The sequence below is a fragment of the Desmodus rotundus genome, chromosome X (assembly GCF_022682495.2).
Source record: "Desmodus rotundus isolate HL8 chromosome X, HLdesRot8A.1, whole genome shotgun sequence".
NCBI classification, from domain to species: Eukaryota; Metazoa; Chordata; class Mammalia; order Chiroptera; family Phyllostomidae; genus Desmodus; species Desmodus rotundus.
Genome location: NC_071400.1, coordinates 2,905,956 through 2,926,095, shown reverse-complemented (window position 1 = coordinate 2,926,095; position 20,140 = coordinate 2,905,956). Strand labels below are relative to the sequence as shown.

The window sequence follows — 20,140 nt, the reverse complement described above, 5'->3', positions numbered from 1 at the left end:
TTGGGAATTTTTAAAAAGCTATGATTACTATGCTAATGGATCTAATAGATAAAATAGACTACATGCAAAAACAGATGGGCAGTGTAAGCAGAGAGATGGAAATCCTAAGAACTGGAATGTCAGATGAAAAACAGTGTAACAGAAATGAATAATGCCTTTGATGGGCTTATTAGTACACTGGACAAGGCTGAGGAAAGAATCTCTGAGGTGGAGAATATATCAATAGAATCTTCAAGAACCAAAGAGAAAACAAACACTAAAAAATAGAACAGACTATCCAAGGACCGTGAGCCAACTACAAAAGGTGTATACGCATAACATACACATAATGGAAATACCAGAGAGAAAAGAGCAGGAGCGATATTTAAAACAGTAATAGCCCTTGCTGGTGTGAATCAGTGGATTGTGTGCCAACCTGCAAACCAAAGGGTCGCTGGTTCGATTCCTAGTCAGGGCACATGCCTGGGTTGTGGGTCAGGAACCCAGTAGGGGGTATGTGAGAGGCAACCACACATTGATGTTTCTCTCCCTCTCTTTCTCCCTTCCTTCCCCTCTAAAAAATAAATCAATAAAATCTTTTAAAAAATAATAGTAAAATAGTCATGACTGAGAATTTCCCTCAAACTGAAGTCATATTTCAAATCACAGACCTAGGAAGCTCTGAGATCATCAAGCAGGATAAATGTCAATTGAACTATATGCAGGCATATAATTTTTAAGCTGCAGGAAATCAAAAATAAGGGGAAAAACTCTAAAAGAAGCCAGAGAAATAAAACATCTTACCAATACAAGAAGGGAGATCTAAGAATTATATCCAGTTTCTCTTCAGAAACCACGCAAGCCAGAAGAGAGTGGAGTGAAAGTTAAAGTGTGGAGAGAAAAAAAATCCCCACAAACTTAGAATACTGTACCCTGTGAAATTATTTTTCAAAAATGAAAGAGAAATAAAGACTTTCTCAAACAAAAACTGAGAGAACTTCTCACAAGATATATTAAAAGAAGTTCTATAGAGAAGGAAAGTGTCTAGACAAAGAACATGTATGAGTGACCCATGGACATGAACAACAGGGTGGGGACTGACTGGGGGTGGGGGGGACAGGGCAGAGGAGAGCAAAGGGGGAAATTGGAACAACTGTAATTGAACAATAAAAACACTTTTATTTTTCTTATTCCTAATTAATCAAATAGATAATTTGTTCAAAATAACACGAACGATGTTTTCAGTGGTGTGTGTGCATGTATGCTTATATATAAGTGAAATTAATGACAGGAAATATACAAGGTATAAGTGCGGAGAATTAGGATTATTTTGTTATTATAAGGTTCTCAACACTTCCCATGAAGTGGTATAGTGTAATTTGAAGTGCACTTGGATTAGTTGTAATTGTATACTGCAAACTCTAGGGCAACCTCTAAAAAAGCAAAAAAAAAAAAAGTATAACCAATATGCAAACAAAGGAGAGAGAATGGAATCATACAAAAACACTCCATTAAAATCACAAAGGGCAGAAAAATATTGTAGGAACAAAAAACAAGGGCAACAAATAGAAAATAGTAATGAATATGGCAGATATTAATCCAACTATACCAATAATCACCTTGAATATCAAAGGTTTGAGTGCACCAACTGAAAAACAAATTGTCAGCATGATTCATAAAATAAGACCCAAGTATCTGTTGCCTACAAGAAACCCACTTTATTTATTTATTTAAAGATTTTACTTATTTATTTTCAGAGAGGAGGAAGGAGAAAGAGAGGGAAACATCGATGTGCCAGAGAAGCATTGATTGGTTGCCTCTTGCATGCACCCCGACTGGGGACTGAACCCACAACCTAGGAAAGTACCCTGACTGGGAATCAAACTGGTGACCCTTCACTTTGTGGGAGGATGTCCAACCCACTGAGCTACACCAATCAGGGCAGAAACTCACTTTAAATATAAAGACACCTAGCTTTGTGCAGTGGCAGTATTGTAGGCAATGAGGTTTACCTGAGGCACAATCATTGCTAACTGTTTAAAAATGAATAAACATAAAGACATTTATAGATTAAAAGTAAATGAATGGAGGAAAATATACCATGCTAACAGTAATCAAAAGAAAGCAGGAATAGCTATATTCACTTCAGAAAAAGACTTTAAAACAAGGAAAGGTATCAGAGATAAAAAGAGCATTACATGATGATACAGGTTTATTTTCCAAGAAGACATACCGATCCTTAATGTGTATGCGCCTAACAAGAGTGTCAAAGTATATAAGGCAAAAACTAATAGAACTGCAAGGAGAAACAGATAAATCTATTATCATAATGAAGATTTCACCACCCCCTACAACACCCAATGGACAGATCCAGCAGGCAAAGAAACCCGTAAAGACAGAGTTCATTGCTGATGGGAATGCAAAATGATACAGTCACACTGGAATATAGTTTGGCAGTTCCTTACAAGACTAAACATACTCTTACCATATGATCCACAATCATGCTCCTTGGTATTTACTCAAAGTAGTTAAAAACTTTTGTCTGTACAAAAACCTGACCAGAGATGTTTACAGCAATTTATTCGTAACTGCCAGAATTAGAAGCAACCACAATGTCCCTCAGTATATGAATTGATAAACAAACTCTGGAACATCCGGACAATGGAATGTTATTTGGCAATAAAAAGGAATGAGCTATCCAGCCATAAGAAGACATGGAGGGCCCTGGTTGGTATAGCTCAGTGGATTGAGCACGTGCCTACAAACCAAAGAATCACTGGTTTGATTCCCATTCAGGGCACATGCATGGGTTGCGGGCCAAGTCCCCAGTGAGGTATGCGCGAGAGGCAACCACACATTGATGTTTCTCTCCCTCTCTTTCTCCTTCCCTTCCTCTCTCTCTAAAAAATAAAAATAAATAAAAAATAAAAAGAAGACATGGAGGAACTTTAGTACATATAAGTGAAGGAAGGCAATCTAAAAATTCTACATACTGTATGATTCTAACTATACTGCATTCAGGAAAAGGCTAAACTAAGGAGACAGTAAAAATATCAATGGTTACCAAAAGTTAGGGGGGGAGGGATGAAGTGGCAGGATATGGATGATACCATATTAATGGACAACTGTCTTTATACATTTGTCCATATCAGTAGAATGTACAAGACCAAGAGTGAACCATAATGTAAACTGTGCATTTTTGGATATTATGATGTGTCAATGTATGTTCATCAACTGTAAAAATGTACCACTTTGGTGGGGGATGTTAAATGTGGGGGAAGCTATCCATGTGTGGGAGCAGGGCGTATATGGGAAATCGCTGTATCTACCCCTCAATTCTGCTGTGAACCATAAGCTGTTCTTTAAAAATGGTCTTAAGTTTTGAAAAAATCCAGATTAGAGAGGTCATGATTGATAAGAGCCTGTACATATGGGATTTAGGGCACAGGAAAAGGGTCAAACTTTGAACGAGAAGGAGCTTTTCCACTAAAACAAGAAGGATGGGAGTAAAGACAAGTACCTAGCTCTACTAATAACTTCAATATTACACTGGTGGCGTAATGATGGATTAGTGGTGTGATTTAAAAAGTTACTTGACCCCTGGATGGTGTGGCTCAGTGGACTGAGTGCCGGCCTGTGAACCAAGAGGCTGTACTTCTATTCTCAGGGCACATGCCTGGATACAGGGCCTATACAGGCCGGTAGGGGGTGTGCAAGAGGCAACCAATCAATGTGTCTCTCCTTTTCTCCCTTCCCTTGTCTCTGAAAATAAATAAATCAAATGTTTTTTAAAAAGTTACTTGAGGAGTATTTGAGATCTTGCTCCCTGGCATATGTTGTCAGTCTGACTCAAACTTTTTCTTCAAAGTTAATTGAAAAATTGTCCACTAAAAATGGTTAAAATGGTAATTTTTATTATGTATATTTACAATTATATATATGCACACACATCTATATAATTGACTTGATTACTGCCCAGTTTCTATATTCTAATAGGTTAAGCATTGACCATTACATTTCATGTGAGCTCAAGTTTAACTTTTACTTCACTAAGTGCCCTAGGGCAGGGATGTCAAACTCACTTTCACCGGGGCTGCATCAGCCTCGAGGTTGCCTTCAAAGGGCCAAATAAATGTAACTACTCCTTATCAGTTAAGCAAGAGCTCGGCATTGCCGCTGGGTAGAAACAAGGTGCTGGGCAGATAAAATCAGGTGGAGGGCTGGATTCAGCCCGTGGGCCTCGTGTTTGCTACCTGTGGTCTAGATCTTACATAAGACAAGTCCTATTTAACTTCTTGTGGCCGTTGAAAAAGATATATATTTTATCCATGGTTTGCCTATTTCTACTTAATAGAATAAACCAAAGATCTTACCATCTGAAATACATCAGAGCCTTCATCAAAATCCACCATAGCAAAAAATATCCTGTTGGTAAATGCACTGGAGTATCGCCAGGAATTTGCCAGGATCTGGAATTCTTCATCAGCTTGCCTGGATGCCATCAGATTTGTGAAGATAAAATAGAAAACATTTTTAAAAGCTAGTTCATCAGCAGTAAAACAGACCCAAGGATGGAATAGCAGTTTTTCCAATGGGGGTGGGAGAGTGGACAAGCAAGTCAGGCTCTGCTGACAGCGTTAGGACAAATTTTGGCAAACTCTGCCATTATTTCGGCATAAGGAAAGCCATACCCAAGTGTTGAGACTTTCAATAGAAAGTAGTAATTACCTGTCTATACCTCATATTTTGTGCCTATTTCTTACCTTGAAGCCCTTCAGCAGTCACTGGAAAATGCAGCTAATTGTCTCTACAACAATTTTTAATACCCTAAATTACTTCTTTTTTAAAAAGATTTTATTTATTTTTAGACAGAGGGGAAGGGAGGAAGAGGGAGGGAGAGAAACATCAACGTGTGGTTGCCTCTCACACACCCCCTACTGGGGACCTGGCCTGCAACCCAGGTATGTGCCCTGTTTGGGAATCGACCCGGTGACCCTTTGGTTTGTAGGTTGGCTCTCAATCCACTGAGCCACACCAGCTAGGGCAGCCTAAATTACTTCTAAGAGTTCAAAGACAAGGTTGAAGTGTTTTCCCAGAGAAAGTAACTATACAGATGATAAACTCCTCAGAACCTGTTGCTTTTCTGTTACCTTCAGAACACCGTCTCCGAGCTCTTTCACTGGTTATTCAATGTCCTTTATCATTTAGTTCCAAATAACGCACGTAGCTTTTATTTGTTTTTTAAAGATTTTATTTATTTTTAGAAAGAGGGCAAGGGGGGAGAAAGAGAGGGAGATAAACATTGATGTGCCAGAGAAACATCGATCCATTGCCTCTAGCACACTGCCAACTGGTTACCAAGCTGGTGACCTTTTGGTTTGCAGGACAATGCTCAACCCCCTGAGCTACAGCAGTCAGGGCTGCATCTAGCTTTTAAGTAGCTTTTCTACTAATCAATCTCAAACAGAATATTTTTTTAAAGATTTCATTTATTTACTTTTAGAGAAGGGAAGGGAAGGAGAAAGAGAGGGTGAGAAACATGTGTGAGATTGATGGGCTGCCTCTCACACGCCCCCACCTGGGGACTTGGCCTGAAACCCAGGCATGTGCCCTGACAGGGAATTGAACCCGTGACCTTCCAGTTCGCAGACCAGTGCTCAATCCACCGAGTCACACCAGCCAGGGCTCAAAGAGAATATCTTAATTGCAGCTTTTTATTTATTCCTACCTGTGTACCCCTGTACACGTCATTGCTTCTAACCAGAATATCTTACTTCTACCTAAATCTGATTCATCTGTCTAGTCCTAGTACATGTACTATCTTCTCCTTAGGCCAACCCTAACACTTCTGTTACATGTCCTTCCTGAAATTTTACAGTAATTACTATGTACACAAGTCACAAGGTATTAAATCATAGATTGTCTTATATTGCCAGTAAAATTTCCATGTGTGGAACTCATTTCCCTAGCCAGATGATGAGGGTACGTCATTTTTCTTATACTTCTCATCCCGATAACACCAAATATATAGTATCACACATACTGCTGTTGCTTAATTTTATTTTTTGTGAGTTTAGAAAAATGTGAGCTAATTTTAATTTGGTCTTGTAGAAAGTAAGAGACAAATAAAAACTTAGGTTAGTAAGAATTCCATTAATTTGCATTTAATACAGTATCATGGCGTTTGTGTTTATTTCCTGACATTTTTGTACATTGTTGACTGCCAGTGAGTGAACTGACTGAATTATAAGTAATTCTAGATTTTAAGTTTATTCATAGTTAACACCCACATTTCCTTTTCCTTCTTCTACTTATTTTCAATTTATATTCAGCACATAGCCCATAAAAGAAGCAAGCACTCCGGCATCAAATACCTTGACTATCTCCTACCTCCAAGGAGAAAATCCTTTAAGAATTAGCAAGGCTTGGGGTAGCATAACACAGGACTGTGAAAGGAGGCTGTCTATTTCTTCACATGGGCCCAGGCTGCCAGAATTTGGAAAGCCTCCAAGGTTTTAGTGAATTAGTTCGCCACAAGGCAGCTTTGTCATTTCATTTAAAATAAATTCCCAGATCACACATAGTGATCTAAAAATATAAGTAAAAAAACCAAACCCCAAAACACCGAAAGGCAAAAGGCATTTTATTTTTTAGTATCCACTATTTTTAATTATCCATAGCATTTATTTAAATACAAACCAATCTTCCTTCCTAAGATCATTCAGGAACAGTGAAATAAAATCAATAAACCATTATTTGATGGAAGTTTAAGAGAAATTAATCTCTATTTTCAAGGTTAACCATCACTACCAAATAATGTAGAGAAAAAAGAAACATCTCGCTCTGACCAAGTGGCTCAGTTGGTTGGAGCATCATGCCATACACCAAAAGGTTGCGGGTTCGATCCCCAGTTAGGGAGCATAGAGGGAACTAATTTTGCACATCGATGTTTCCCTGTCTCTTTTTCTCCCCCTACCCCTTCCTCTCTGTCTAAAAATCAATAAACACATCCTTGGTTGAGGATAAAAAAAAGAAACATCTCTAAATCATACATCTTGGTTTTCTAAAAACGTTCTCTTATAATTCCAAACTTGGTTGTAGCAACCATTATTGCATTAATAAATTATCTCTAGCATTGGGTAAACTAGTTAAAATTTAGAACTTGTTTCTCCCCAAACTAAGAGTATATTTGTTTTACTATCTTCTGTGGTTGTTGCGATAAGACAAGAGTATGAAGTTGAAAACATTTACAAATAATGAAACAGTTGAAAACACTTACAAATAATACAACATCAATGCTACTGGCATATATTTATAAGTTCATAACAATTTAGAAGATAATTCTTAGATTTATTCCTATGATTGCTACAATACTTTACCCTTCCTCTTTGTTCCTCCCACTAACATGGACAATCAAGAAATGACTGAAAAAGCAGTAGTACTAAGGAAGGTATACACATTAATCATGTACCCACTGAACTAATTTAGTTCTTCTGGGATTGCAAAATGGTTAAAATCTCACGAGTTATTTAATTTGAAAACGTAGTTGAAGGTTCATACTTGCACACGACACACTGTCTGTGAAGTTGGAGAGCAGTGAACATGACAATAACGGAGTAGTTTCTTGGTGGGGCTTTAACAAGGCGACGGAACTTGTCTCCATTCATTCTTATCACAGGTCTTTTATTGGTCCATTCCATCAGCTGACTAACCTTTTCAGAAAGCACCATCTAAAAAAAAAACAAACAAAAAACACAAAGGGAGAGTGCTGTTACTACTCTCAACTTGTCATTTAAGGATCCTTTATATCTAGGCAACTTTACACCAAGAATAACAAACAGAAGTACATAGAAAATGTGAGAGACCTAAATATAAATTTTAGGAGTTGGGCCTGATGATAACTATTCTTAAAATTATACTATTTCATGATGAAATTTTAATCAAATACTATACTTTTGATGTGAATTGCTTATTATTTACTAATGAACAAATAGTATCAAATCATAAACCCTTTCACATTTGCCAAAGATTCCAAAGAATGTGTGGTTAAACCAAATGGCTGATTTAAAAAAAAATTCTTTTAAAGATTTCATTTGTTCATTTTTAGAGAGAGGAGAAGAGAGGGAGAAAGAGAGGGAGAGAAATACCAATGTGCGGTTGCCTCTTACACACCCCATCCTGGGGAGCTGGCCCGCAACCCAGGTGTGCGCCCTGACTGGGAATTGAACTGGTGACCCTTTGGTTCACAGTTCTCACTCAATCCACTGAGCTACACCAGCCAGGGCCCAACTGGCTGGTTTTATGTAATACTTTGCTTCTCAAAACACACACATATACCTACAGAGAAACTAGAATAGTTGAAACAATCTTGAAAACAAAGAATAAAGTGGGAGGAATCACTCTACCAGATTTTAAGGTTTATTACATAGATAGTTACAGTAAGCAATGCAGGGTGGAAGTGATGAAGGGATAGGCACATAGGTCAACGGAACAGAACCAAGAACCCAGAAATAGACCTATACAAGTATAGGTCTATTCTTCAGAAAGGTGCAAAAGCAACTAAGTAGAGAGACAGCCTTTTCTACAAATGGTACTGGAGTAACTGGATGGACATCCATAGCCAAAAATATGAACCTTGAAGTAAACTTCATACCTTATACAAAAATTAACTCAAAATGGATCGCATACTTAAATGTAAAAACGAAAACTAAAAAAAATTTTAGGAGAAAATGCTCAGGATCAAGGGCTAGGCAAAGTTCTTAGATCTGACACCAGAAGCACAATTCATAAAAGGAAAAAATTAATAAACTAGACATCATCAAAATTAAAAACTTTTGCTCTGTGAAAGACCTGTGAAGAGGATGAGAAGCCAAACATAATTTGCCTACTTTACTCACCATAGTTTGCAGATTCTAATTGGGGCTATTTTAGACAGAAAGTATAAAGCAGCAACAAGTAATGAAATAGTTTTTTTATATAGTCTATTCAATCACAGAGGTACATGATCATTCCAACAAAACAAGTGTATGTACTTTGAACTAGTTATAAATATGTGGAGTCTTCTTAAATAAAAGCCCTGAATAAACTTTTAATTAGGTCTATGTAAAACGTTCATAATATTCCTGCTCCTGTTTATTAATAGACTGGAAAGACCTGATTTCTGGCTATTCAATCTCAAAAGAATTTATCTAGTAGAAGAAATTAGTTCAGTGTAATTACAAATTCTCTTAAAGCTTTTATGAGATTATTACCGCAAAAGACTCCTTAATACAGGGGCCATGAGGTTAATTTCTGAGTTTATTTTCTTTGAAATGAATTGAAGATAGATCACAATGAAAGATAAACTAGTTTTAAACTTTTACAATAAAATTATACAAACATAGCCTGGAACATAATAATCAGAAGTTACAGTCCTTATTCACAATGATCTAATATTTTAATATATCTTAAAGTATGCCTCTCTTGAATTGATTTTTTTTTTTTTAGAAAATAGCAGCTACTAAAGTAGCTTAACATTGTTCAATGGTTCTGTGACATTACGTAAAACGAAGTATAATAAACCCAATTTTAACATAGGCTAATTGATATAAACAAGAGTTAAGTTCCTGTTATAAGGAAACAACAAAAGGACATTATCCAGGAACCTGCTGTATTTGCAACGCTTAGTATGTATGTATCAGGCAACAACTTCTCTCATTAAAGAGAGTACAGAATTTAATTCAAACTTCAAAACAACACTATGAGGCACTCTATTTTTATGCTCATTTATCTGTTGAACAACCAGAATCACAGAGGTTAAGTGACTTGGTGAAAATGCCCCAAGTTAGTAAGACAGAGCTAGGACTCAAGCTGCCTGTGATCATTCTACACCAGGGTTTCTCAACGGCACTACTGACATCTTGGGCCAGATCCTTACTTGTTGGGGGGGCCTGCGCTGCACATCGCGGGATGTTGAGCAGCATCCCTAACCTCCACTCAATGGATGCCAGTAGCACCCCTACCTCCAGCTACAACCACGAAAAATGTCTCCAGACATTGCCACATAACCCTTGGGGAACAAAATTCCCCCCCTCCCTCATTGAGAACAGTTCTAAAACACAAAGAATTTTCACAGTAAGACTCACCATATTTTCCCATGTATAATGCGCACCCACGTTTGGTGCACATTATACACAGGATTATTATAGTTGTTATTATACCCATATGTAATGTGCACCCTCGTTTTTCCCTCAAAAATTTAGGCAAAAAAGTGTACATTATACATGGCAAAATATGGTATCTAGGTTTGGGGTTCAATCCCTGGTCTGAGGAATGTTTCTTTATCCCTCTCTATCCATCTCCTTTCTTCCCTCTCTCTCTAATATCAATAAACATAAAAAAAATGGACAATTTTCCCAAAGACCATGCTTTTTCATTTTTATCATGTTGCCTCCCAAAAACACCACCAGATGCAAGGATAAGCAATCTGCCTTCTACTACAGGGAGAAAATAATTCACCACAAAAATAAAACAAGTCACTGCAAAACAAACCTTCGTGCCTGGTAGAGAGCATAGGATTTGGAGTCAGACCAGGGATGGAATCCCAGCTCAGCCTCTAGAGCTGTGCTTCTTTGGGCAAAGCCCCAAGGTCTCTCTTGTTCCATCGTCTTTCAAAAGGGGTTAATACTTACTCTGCAGGGTTACTGTGAGGATTACAGATAATGCATGTTAACCATAGTGCCTGACATAGAGAAGGCATTGAATAAATATTAGAGAATAAGTAAACATTCCAGTGAAAACTCTGTTACAGGTGTAAATACTCAGAGAAGTAGGGTACCATTCCATTTAACAACAGACACCCATGAGGAACTTGAGTGATTTTTAATTATATTCATTTAGGAGACGTGTCTTTTAAAAAAGAATACTTATAAGGTCAAATATTACCCTCTGTGTAAAGCCAAACCTACTATGGTAGACAGACCTGGGATTTTGTTAAATTAAAATTTTAAAATATTGACAAAGACAACCCAAAGTGTTCTGCGACAGAACATGTATATGTTTTTTAAGTTTTAATTTATTTTTAGCAAGAGGGGAAGGGAGGGAGAAAGAGAAGGAGACAAATATCAATGTGTGGTTGCCTCTTGCGCCCCCCTACTGGGGACCTGGCCTGCAACCCAGGCATGTGCCCTGACTGGGAATTGAACTGACAACCTTTTGGTTTGCAGGCTGGCACCCAGTCCACTGAGCCACACCAGCCAAGGCAGAACACATACATTTTTAAACTCTACAGTTTTGAATACCACAGTAATCTTTTTTTTTAAAACCTAAAACATACTCAGTTAGAGTGTATAGGGGTAAAGCCTAAAGCACCTTTACCAGCCTATATTTATCTCATTTACTGACGAGAAAATCCAATTTTAGGTTGTGAAACCTGCAAGTGAAAAACAGAATCATGACTCTATATGCACTCAGTTAATTAATTAATTATTAGGTCTTTACTGAGGTCCTTTTTGACAGACACTGCTGTTGCTAGGGAAAGAAAAATTAACTCATAAGTGTCTGTATTTAAGATGCTCACAGTCTAATGGGAAAGACTGGTACATGAAAAATGATAATAAAATGTGCTGAACTGATCTCAGTTCACCTGGAGAAACCAGGAAAAGCTTAGTTAAGAAGAGAATAATGTTTGAGTTAAGACTTGAAGAGCAGGAAGCCTCAGGTGAATGAGAGGCTGGAGTTGAGAGAGGAGAGAGATACCCCAGCAAAAGTCAAGCAAGTAGATACAAGAGAATACAGAAGATCAAGTAAGGCAGGTAATTCAGTATGACTAGTATAAGGAGGATTTGGGACTAAGACAAGACTGGAAGGAGTAGACCAGGGATAGGCTACAGAAGCCCATTTATACTTTGCAAAATAGGTGAAAAGGTTTTCAGAATTTCATTTTCATCTCTGGCAACACTATGAAGGATGGATTCAAGGATGACCAGTCAAAATTTTTGAGAGTGATAAGGGTGCAAACAGTGGGCATGAGGGAGTTAGAATCTGGTAACTTTCTAAAAATTTTTGAGATAAGATGCACAGAGCAAAATCCACCATGTTAACTATTTTAAAGTATATAACCCATTGCTGATTCATTTTTAAAATAATTTATCTCCTGCTAGGCCCCTCTGCTTCTAGTTCAGTGAGAGATTAACCGAATACATATAGTCCTGGCTGGTGTGGCTCAATGGATTGAGCGCCTCCCTGCAAACGAGAGGTCATGGTTCTATTCCCAGTCAGGGCACATGCCTGGGTTACGGGCCAGGTCTCTGCAAGAGGCAGCCCGATAGGTGTTTCTCTCACACATCGATGTTTCTCCCATTCTCTGTCTCCCCACTTCCCCTCTCTTGAATAAATATAACTTAACTAGTAGAAATACAAGTATTTAAAAATCTTCACTTTTTTATTTAAAAAGAATAAATGGTCACTGTAGAAATTCAGACAATACCAGTACGTAAGGTAAAAAGTTAAAGTGTTTCCCTATTTTTTAAAAATATATATTTTATTTATTTTTAGGGAGTGGGGAAGGGAGGGAGAGAGGGAGAGAAACATCAATGTGTGGTTGCCTCTCGCGCCCTCTACTGGGGACCTGGCCTGCAACCCAGGCATGTGGCGTGAGGGGGAATCAAACCAGTGATTCTTTGGTTAGCAGGCCCGCGCTCAATCCACTGAGCCAAACCAACCAGGGCTGTCACAACTGTTTCAACACAGTGTTGAAATTCCTGTTTGTATTGTTTAATTGTGAGTAAAGAATACTGTTATCCCCTCCACTTGCTGAAGCCAGTAAATTCCACAAGGAGGGATCTTAGTTTTGCTCATTTATGAATACTAAGATCCTAGGACAGTGCCTGGCATGCTTGGTATTTGGTAAATGGCTGTAAATGGTTTAATAGCTCCCACGTCCGTAAGTTACTTTGAATCAATTGTTTGGACAATGTAATAAACCTGGCATAGTTTCGCAATTCAGTTTAATTCTTCTATTTCTGAAATGCAAAAGCTATATAATCTGTTCTTACGTGTCTAAAACGGAGTGACATCTACTGACAGCAGAACACTCAGATTTCTACCCGCTGGACCTGAAGTCTAACTTCCCCCACCACCTGATGGGGCCCATACACACGCACAGGCCTAGAGAAATCAGGTTATCACATACCCCACCCCACTGTCAGACTCTACATCCCCCAGAGACAAGGAGTTAGTTTCTTATCTAGCAAATCCTACAGCTCCAAAAACAGCGAAACTGGAGCCACCAAAACACAGAACCGACGGGGAAAGGGGGTCGGGCAAGAGAGAACAGACCCTCTCAAGCCCCACTTATTGGGAAAAGCCCGTGTTGCGGGAAACAGCGTCCTTACCTCCTTCTTTCTTTGGGCAGAGGCTGAGGGAACCTCATAAACCAGCAGCAGCGCCAACGCAATGGTTGCAGAGACACACCAAGGCCATGGATGCGCTGCCATGTTTGCTCCTCTCCCTCCTAAAAGCGAAACTTTCCTCAGGCTGAGTCTGCGGGTTGGACGAGAGAACAAGCCACCCAACCCCTTGGCCCTCCTCATTGGTCCAGCTCGGCCCTACTGGGCGACCTTTCACATTACGTCACGGCGCTCTACTGTGAGACGCCCGCTAAAAGACAGCTCGCTTCTAATTGGTCTCCGTTAACCAATAGAAAAAGGATAATCTGGAGGTTTTTCATTGGTCCGCTAAGGATAATGGCTCGCCCCTTCCTTTTACGTAAAGAGGTCGCGCTTTGCGGCTCTCCAATCGGGCGTGCGCACTCGTGAAGTTTTGCGACTTTTCCAAGTCCAAGCTGGTCTAAGGTTGATAGAATTTTTTTCACGGAGACTCGTTTAGAAGTCTTTGAAATCCACCTCTTTCGTGTAATATCCTAGAAAGATTGGACTTAGCCATGTGATTGATAGCATCTTTCTTAGTCCCTCACTTTGCCGTCAAATTCTTTCAAATAAAAATAATTTTAAAAAGCAGGAAAGCAAAAACATACTTAGTATCACTGAGGGCGATTTTTAAAAGTAAGTGGACAAGCCCTCCCTGGTGTGGCTCAGTTGGTTGGGTATCGGCCACCAAACAGAAAAGGTCGCTGATTGGATTCCCAATCAAGGCACAAGTCTGGGTTGAGGGTTCCTTCCCTGTTGGGGGCTTGCGAGAGGCACTCGGTTGATGTTTCTCTTGCACACGGATGTTTCTCTCCCTCTTCTTCCTTCCCCTGTCTGTAAAAAAATAAATGAAATCTTAAAAAGTGTAAGAATTGTATTCCGAACACCCAGCAAGATTCTACGATCAACAACTTGTTAAATTGGCTTCACATATTTATCCACATATTACGAATTTTTTATTATTCTTGCAACCTTTCTCTAAATTTGAAATTGTTTCAAAAGTGAAAGTTAAACGACTTAGTATGTAGTAATAGGAGACAAAAAAAATCAAAGAAGTGAAGGAAGTTTGGTTGGAACACAATTGCCAGTGCGGAGCGGGGCACAAACTCAGGCCTCCGGAACAATACGTATCTCGAAGCAGTGTCTCAGCTTTCCTCTAATTGGACCTAATCCTAGATTCAAGGTTGGAGGAGAGGTATCTCCATCTTCAGTAAATATCATCGTATGTCATTTATAAAGCCAGAAACTACGTTTCCCAAAAGGCATTTGTCTTCCGTGTTTTAAAGAGGTTACAATTTCTACAGGTTTTCACAGATCGCGCGAGAGTTCATTAAATCTCATTGAAACACCCTGCCGGAAGCCATTTTGTTTTTCAGGGTTCTTTGCAAGGTTTCTTTGCAAGGGTAATTGACGCGAAGTTCCAGCAAACCGGCAGCTACAGTTGCTGCAGTTCATTCTTCAGCTTCACGATGTTTCCGATGGCCAAAAACGCGCTAAGTCGTCTCCCAGGTGAGAAAAATTGTAAACAAATCATTTCCAACGACCTTTTTATCCCTTTGTCCTTGTAGTCTTTCCTTCCCTTTACGTTCACCTGCATCCCGACCTTCTATTCTAAATGCGTGGCCTCTCACCCTAATTGGAAAGATGTCCTTAGCATTATTAGCTTAATCACCCAGTGTTATTGTTGCAGTTCACAGCTCTTTCTGTTACCGGAATCATACCTTAGCCCTTTTTTATTGTTCAGTAGTAACCTACGATTTCAAGGAAGAATACGCTTGATGGACACCCCTTTGTTCCATCAAGTAATTTCGTTAATTCTTAGCTTTGTGGGTACATTTACCCCCAAATAGAATTCCTGTAACCATAATGGAAGGAAGCTGTAAATCTAGCTCTTCATGTGGTTTTATCACAGGGAGACAATCTTAAGTGGTAGTCCAGCAGCTTTTTGTTATTTTTGGGTTATTTGTCATTGAAAAGTTAGGAAGGTGCAGGATAATTTTGACACAAGGGTTATGTATTTGCGATGCACTAGATTGGAGAGAGGAGTCATTTCCATGATTTATTTGCACTGAAGGCGACCTTGAGTAAAGTGAGTAGTTTTTTTTAAACAATGAAAGTGACATTAAGCAATTATTTAGCTATTTTAGCCACCTTTTTATTTTCAGTTTACAGAGCAGTTGGAGGTATAACTAGATGTATAACTAGCTTGTGTTCTGAACACTCAAGCAGCTTTGACAATAACCAAAAAAATAGTTGTCCAGCTGGGTTTTTTTGTTGTTGTTGTTGTTATCCAAAATCCTCATCTGTTACCTGTTTCACTTTGGGCAAACCTCTCTGAACCGCATTTTCCTCCTTTGTAAAATACGGGGTTATTAAACAAAACTTATCCTGTCGAGTTCTTGAGGGTTATGAGATTACTAATAGGTGGTAACTAAACCATTTCTTGTCACAGAGAAGTCTAAAGAAATCCACTTGGGCGACCTGCACATTCAGGTCATGAGGTGCTGCAGAATTGTTTGGTAATCTTAATTTTTTTTTTTTTTCCCCTTTGAGCAGGTAGGGCCTTGTTATAAGTCAGGAAAGGGTTTCTTTTTGGTTTATGTTTTTTTCTCCAGTGTGGAATTCACAAACTCACTTTTTAACTGCTCTAGAGCAGAATATATTGTGTAATGCTTGTAAAATTGCTCATCCACGTGTGATTAACAGTTAAAAAATTGTAAGGCAGGTAAGAAACCATTAATAAGTAACTATCCTGAAATAACACCTTGTACCATGTAGAAGTAATTATATTCTTAAGCTAGTGAATGGTCAAGATTGAAGATTTTATTTATTTTTAGAGGGAGAGGGGAAGGCAGGGAGAAAGAGAGGGAGAGAAACATCAATGTGTGGTTGCCTCTTGTGCACCCCCTACTGGGGACCTGGCCTGCAAGCCAGGCATGTGACTGGGAATCCAACCGGTGACCATTTGGTTCGCAGGCCGGCGCTCAATCCACTGAGCAACACCAGCCAGGGCTGTTTCTTTAATATGCTTTCCATTAGTACATAAGTACCTTTGGGGGCTCTTAAACAATAAGAACTTGCCACTTAGATTGGAGGGGAATTTAAAAACAGCTGGGAATATGTATTTTCCAGTCTTGGCTCTTTCCCAAGCCCTCCTAAGCGCCTCCAGAGGCAGTGATAGTAAAAGCAAAGTTTTAATGTGGTCCTTCTGCATAAAAACCTTTACCTTAACCAAAACAGTGGCCTTCCATGATCCTTTCAGTTTTACCCCCCATTGCTTGTCTATACAAACGAGGGAATTAGTGTTCTAGTATACTGGGTTTTTCTGTCTGCCTCTTCAGATTCCCCCTTCCCACATCTATATAACAAAATCCTGCCCGGTATTCAAAGCGCTTTGTTAACATTCTACTTCCTTGTATTACAGTGATTTGTGTTTACATGCCTAACATCCTCCTCTAGACCAGAAGTTACCTGAGCTCAGGGTCTATGTCTTCCACATTTTAATATACACCATTTCCTTTAGTATAGTGATGTATTTGTTAGTAATTTTTTTAAAATCAAGATTACTCTAGTTCTTGGAGGGTTTTTTTTTTTTTTCAATTTTAAGGTCATGAACATTTAGTGTGGTTTAATTTGACGTCCATGTTGAGCCTTTTTTTAATGTTGAGCACTGCTGAATAAACTTTAGTGAAATTTTAAGTCATAAATATTCAAATTAATGAATAGGAGCCAAGTTCCAGAGGTGATAAAAATACCAGTTTGTAGTGAATATCACTGACATAACCTGTTCTTTGTTTTCCCCCCAATACTTCATTATGAAAACTTTCAGACACAGAAAAGTTGGAACAGTTGTATGATGAACATCTACATATCCACCATATAGAATCTATAATTAACATTTTGGCATATTTGTTTTGTCACATGTCTTTCTATCTGTCCATCTTATTTTGATGTCTTTCAAAGTATGGTACTTTTAGCTACAATATGTTTTAACATTTTATTGAACTGCTTAATACTGCAAAGTTAACTTCCTTGGCTTTCTTGTTTACCAATGTCAACTTTACATGTTCTCTTTTTCCTAATAATTCATAGATATGCTTCTGTATGGTTTTTTTTTTTTAAGTTCGAAACATTCAGCAAATAACAGCAAGGCAAATCAACCAGAAACGGACACCGGATTTCCATGACAAATATGGTAACGCTGTGTTAGCTGGTGGAGCCACTTTCTGTATTGCTACATGGGTATATGTAAGTACTATTGATTGATAATTTCTGGGTTAGATGTTTTTCATTCCCATTTAGCTTATGTATTCAAAACGTTTTCACGCAGTAGTACACATTTCTGGTTTAGGGGGACTGGAGAGATTTTCTCATGTAATCACCACCCAGTGCAGGAATTTCTTTCTCAGCATTTATCATTCATCCATCATCTGTTCTTAACGCTTTCAGTAAGAAGTTATTTACTGGATCCTAAGGCAGCCAGCCCTTCCCATGATGTGTAGCTATTTTAAAAGGATCGTACATTGAGTTAAAATCCGCTTCCTTCATATTTTACCGCTCATTCCATTGTAACAGATTCTGATCTCATATCCATGTATCAACCATTAGATGTTAGAAGCATTGCTATCATGTGTCTTGGATCTTTCAGATTAACAATCTTTTTTTTTTTTTTTTTTAAAGAGAGGGAGAGAGACATCAATCAGTTGCCTCTCACATGCCCCCAACCAGGGACCTGGCCCGCAACCTAGGCATGTGCCCCAACAGGGAATCAGACCTGTGATTCCTTGGTTTGCAAGCTGGCACTCAATCCACTGAGCCATGCCAGCCAGGAAAACAATCTTTTTTGTTTTGTTTTGTTACATGGTTTCCAGGGTTTTCACCATCATGGGTCACTTCCCTTCACTTAATTAGTTTTTCTTCTAAAACTCTGCCCTTTGAACTGAATACAACATTTCTGATGGGTGAGATATAAAATGACTTGCTTTCAATATTTTAGGTTTTTTCCCACACTGTAGTTACTAGTCACTGTGTTTGCTGGTTAAAAGGAGGAATCTTGCCCTGGCTGGGAGGCTCCATTGTTTGGAGTGTTGTCCTGTACACCAGAAGGTTGTGGGTTCGATTCCAGGTCAGAGCACATACCTAGGTTGCGGGTTTGGCGCCTGCAGGAGGCGATTGATGTTTTTCTCTCTTCCCTTCCTTTCTCTAAAATCAACATGTCCTCGCATGAGAATTTTAAAAAAAGTAGGAGTCTTGAAGTTATGATAAATATATGTTGATTTTAAAAGATAGGAGTCTAATAAACAAAGAGTCTTTTAATAGGCCTTTTCATTCTCATTTTGATCGTCCTGAGACCAGATATACTATTAAAATAAGTGTGTACTTAATTAGAAGAGTAAACATGTTGAACAAGTGTGTGTTGGGGCACGTTCGGAGGTGAAGTGCTCCTCTGTGAAGGGATATTACAAAAGTGCTCCTTGGCAGTGTTTAGGTAGTTGTGCATGAGTGAATCAACATTTTGAGGAGGTAGTATAAAATGTGAAATACAAACTTGGTAAATTAAAGTTAAAAATTCATTTCCTTGGTCATACTAGCCACATTTTAATAACCTGTGTGGCTCTGGTTACAGTATTGGCCAGTGCCCATCACAGATTTCCTTCATCTCAGGAACTTCTGTTGAACAGCATGGCTCTAGAGAATTAGGACAGCAATTAGATTTGCCTACAGAGGGCGCCGTATGTTCACGCGTTTGTTTTTCACCTATAGAGCAGAAGAATGACTTTGTCACTTTTAAGTAGTCTCCAAGGAAGAATGGCTTCTGGTTTAAACATGTATAACTGACAGCATTTTAATTCTTACAGACAGCAACACAAATTGGAATAGAATGGAACCTGTCCCCTGTTGGCAGAGTCACCCCAAAGGAATGGAGAGATTAGTAATCATCGCAGCTGGTATAATTGTCTCAAAATGAACTCACAGTGGATGCCAAGTGAAAGCACTGTGTACCCATTAAAATATGGCATGATTGATTAAATAAAGTGCATTTGAAACCTTCGTTGTAGGTTTGTTTATTTCTTTTGTGAATGAAACCAAGCTTAATGACTTTTCATTTATTTAACCTTTGTGTTAATAAAATCAAAATGTTATACAACTTCTTAAATAGAATTTCTATATGAGAGTGTGTGAAAGTAAAATATGGTTATCACCTGGAGGTCGACTTTATAGTAGACTGAAATTATAGTTCATGAATAAGTGATCACAGCATTATTTTAGGTCATCTTTGAGCTAAAAATTTGATACCCGGATCTTGGTTATGCCTATTACTTTCTACCTCTCACTTATTTTTATATTTGAAATTGGCATTATTAGTCTTTTTCACTTCTGCCAAGAGAACTTATGGTGCCACTCAGCTCAAGGTAAGAGCGTTCCTATCAAATGTACTAGGATGTCTCAAGACATTAGCTTCTTGATTCCCTTGGCACATTTATTTTAGTTAAGACTTTTAGGTTTTTCAGTATACTTATCTGAGATGTTTATGGTGTTATTAGAGGATCTGTTGAATACAGTTGTTCACATAACCTACTATCACTGAGCTCTGCACTGTTGATTTATTTTTTACTGAATTTATTGGAGTGACATTGGTTAATAAAGTTATGTAGGTTTTAGAAGTACAATTCTATAATATACCCGTAGTACACTGTTGGTGGGAACGCAGCTTGGTGCAACCACTGTGGGAAAAAGTGTGGAGGTTCCTTAAA

General features: G+C 38.5%; 2 protein-coding genes and 1 pseudogene across 2 annotated transcripts in view; 2 read left to right on the top strand and 1 right to left on the bottom strand.

Annotated features, from left to right (window-relative positions):
• MAGT1 (magnesium transporter 1) overlaps positions 1–13,628 on the bottom strand; it is a 32,640-nt gene extending 19,012 nt beyond the window's left edge. The window contains exons 1-3 of the mRNA XM_024574977.4: positions 13,353–13,628; positions 7,540–7,709; positions 4,353–4,470 (exon numbers count right to left, since the gene is read on the bottom strand). Of these exons, the coding sequence (XP_024430745.2) occupies positions 4,353–4,470; positions 7,540–7,709; positions 13,353–13,550 (486 nt within the window). The 5' untranslated portion in view covers positions 13,551–13,628. The remainder of the gene's footprint in view (positions 1–4,352; positions 4,471–7,539; positions 7,710–13,352) is intronic.
• On the top strand, positions 1,952–2,033 carry LOC139440561 (U4 spliceosomal RNA; annotated as a pseudogene).
• Positions 13,629–14,735: 1,107 nt separating the features above from the next.
• Positions 14,736–19,437, top strand: COX7B (cytochrome c oxidase subunit 7B). The gene is made up of 3 exons (XM_024574978.3): positions 14,736–14,894; positions 17,509–17,633; positions 19,244–19,437. Exons 1-3 carry the CDS (start codon positions 14,855–14,857, stop codon positions 19,316–19,318), a joined length of 240 nt encoding a protein of 79 aa, XP_024430746.2. The 5' UTR covers positions 14,736–14,854; the 3' UTR covers positions 19,319–19,437.
• Positions 19,438–20,140: the final 703 nt, after the last annotated feature.

Excerpts from the sequence above, each read along its gene's own strand:
- COX7B (XM_024574978.3), top strand. The coding sequence starts at position 14,855 with ATGTTTCCGATGGCCAAAAACGCGCTAAGTCGTCTCCCAG. Across the intron at positions 14,895-17,508 it reads CGCGCTAAGTCGTCTCCCAG|TTCGAAACATTCAGCAAATA; the intron begins GTGAGAAAAATT and ends TTTTTTTTTAAG. Across the intron at positions 17,634-19,243 it reads GTATTGCTACATGGGTATAT|ACAGCAACACAAATTGGAAT; the intron begins GTAAGTACTATT and ends TAATTCTTACAG.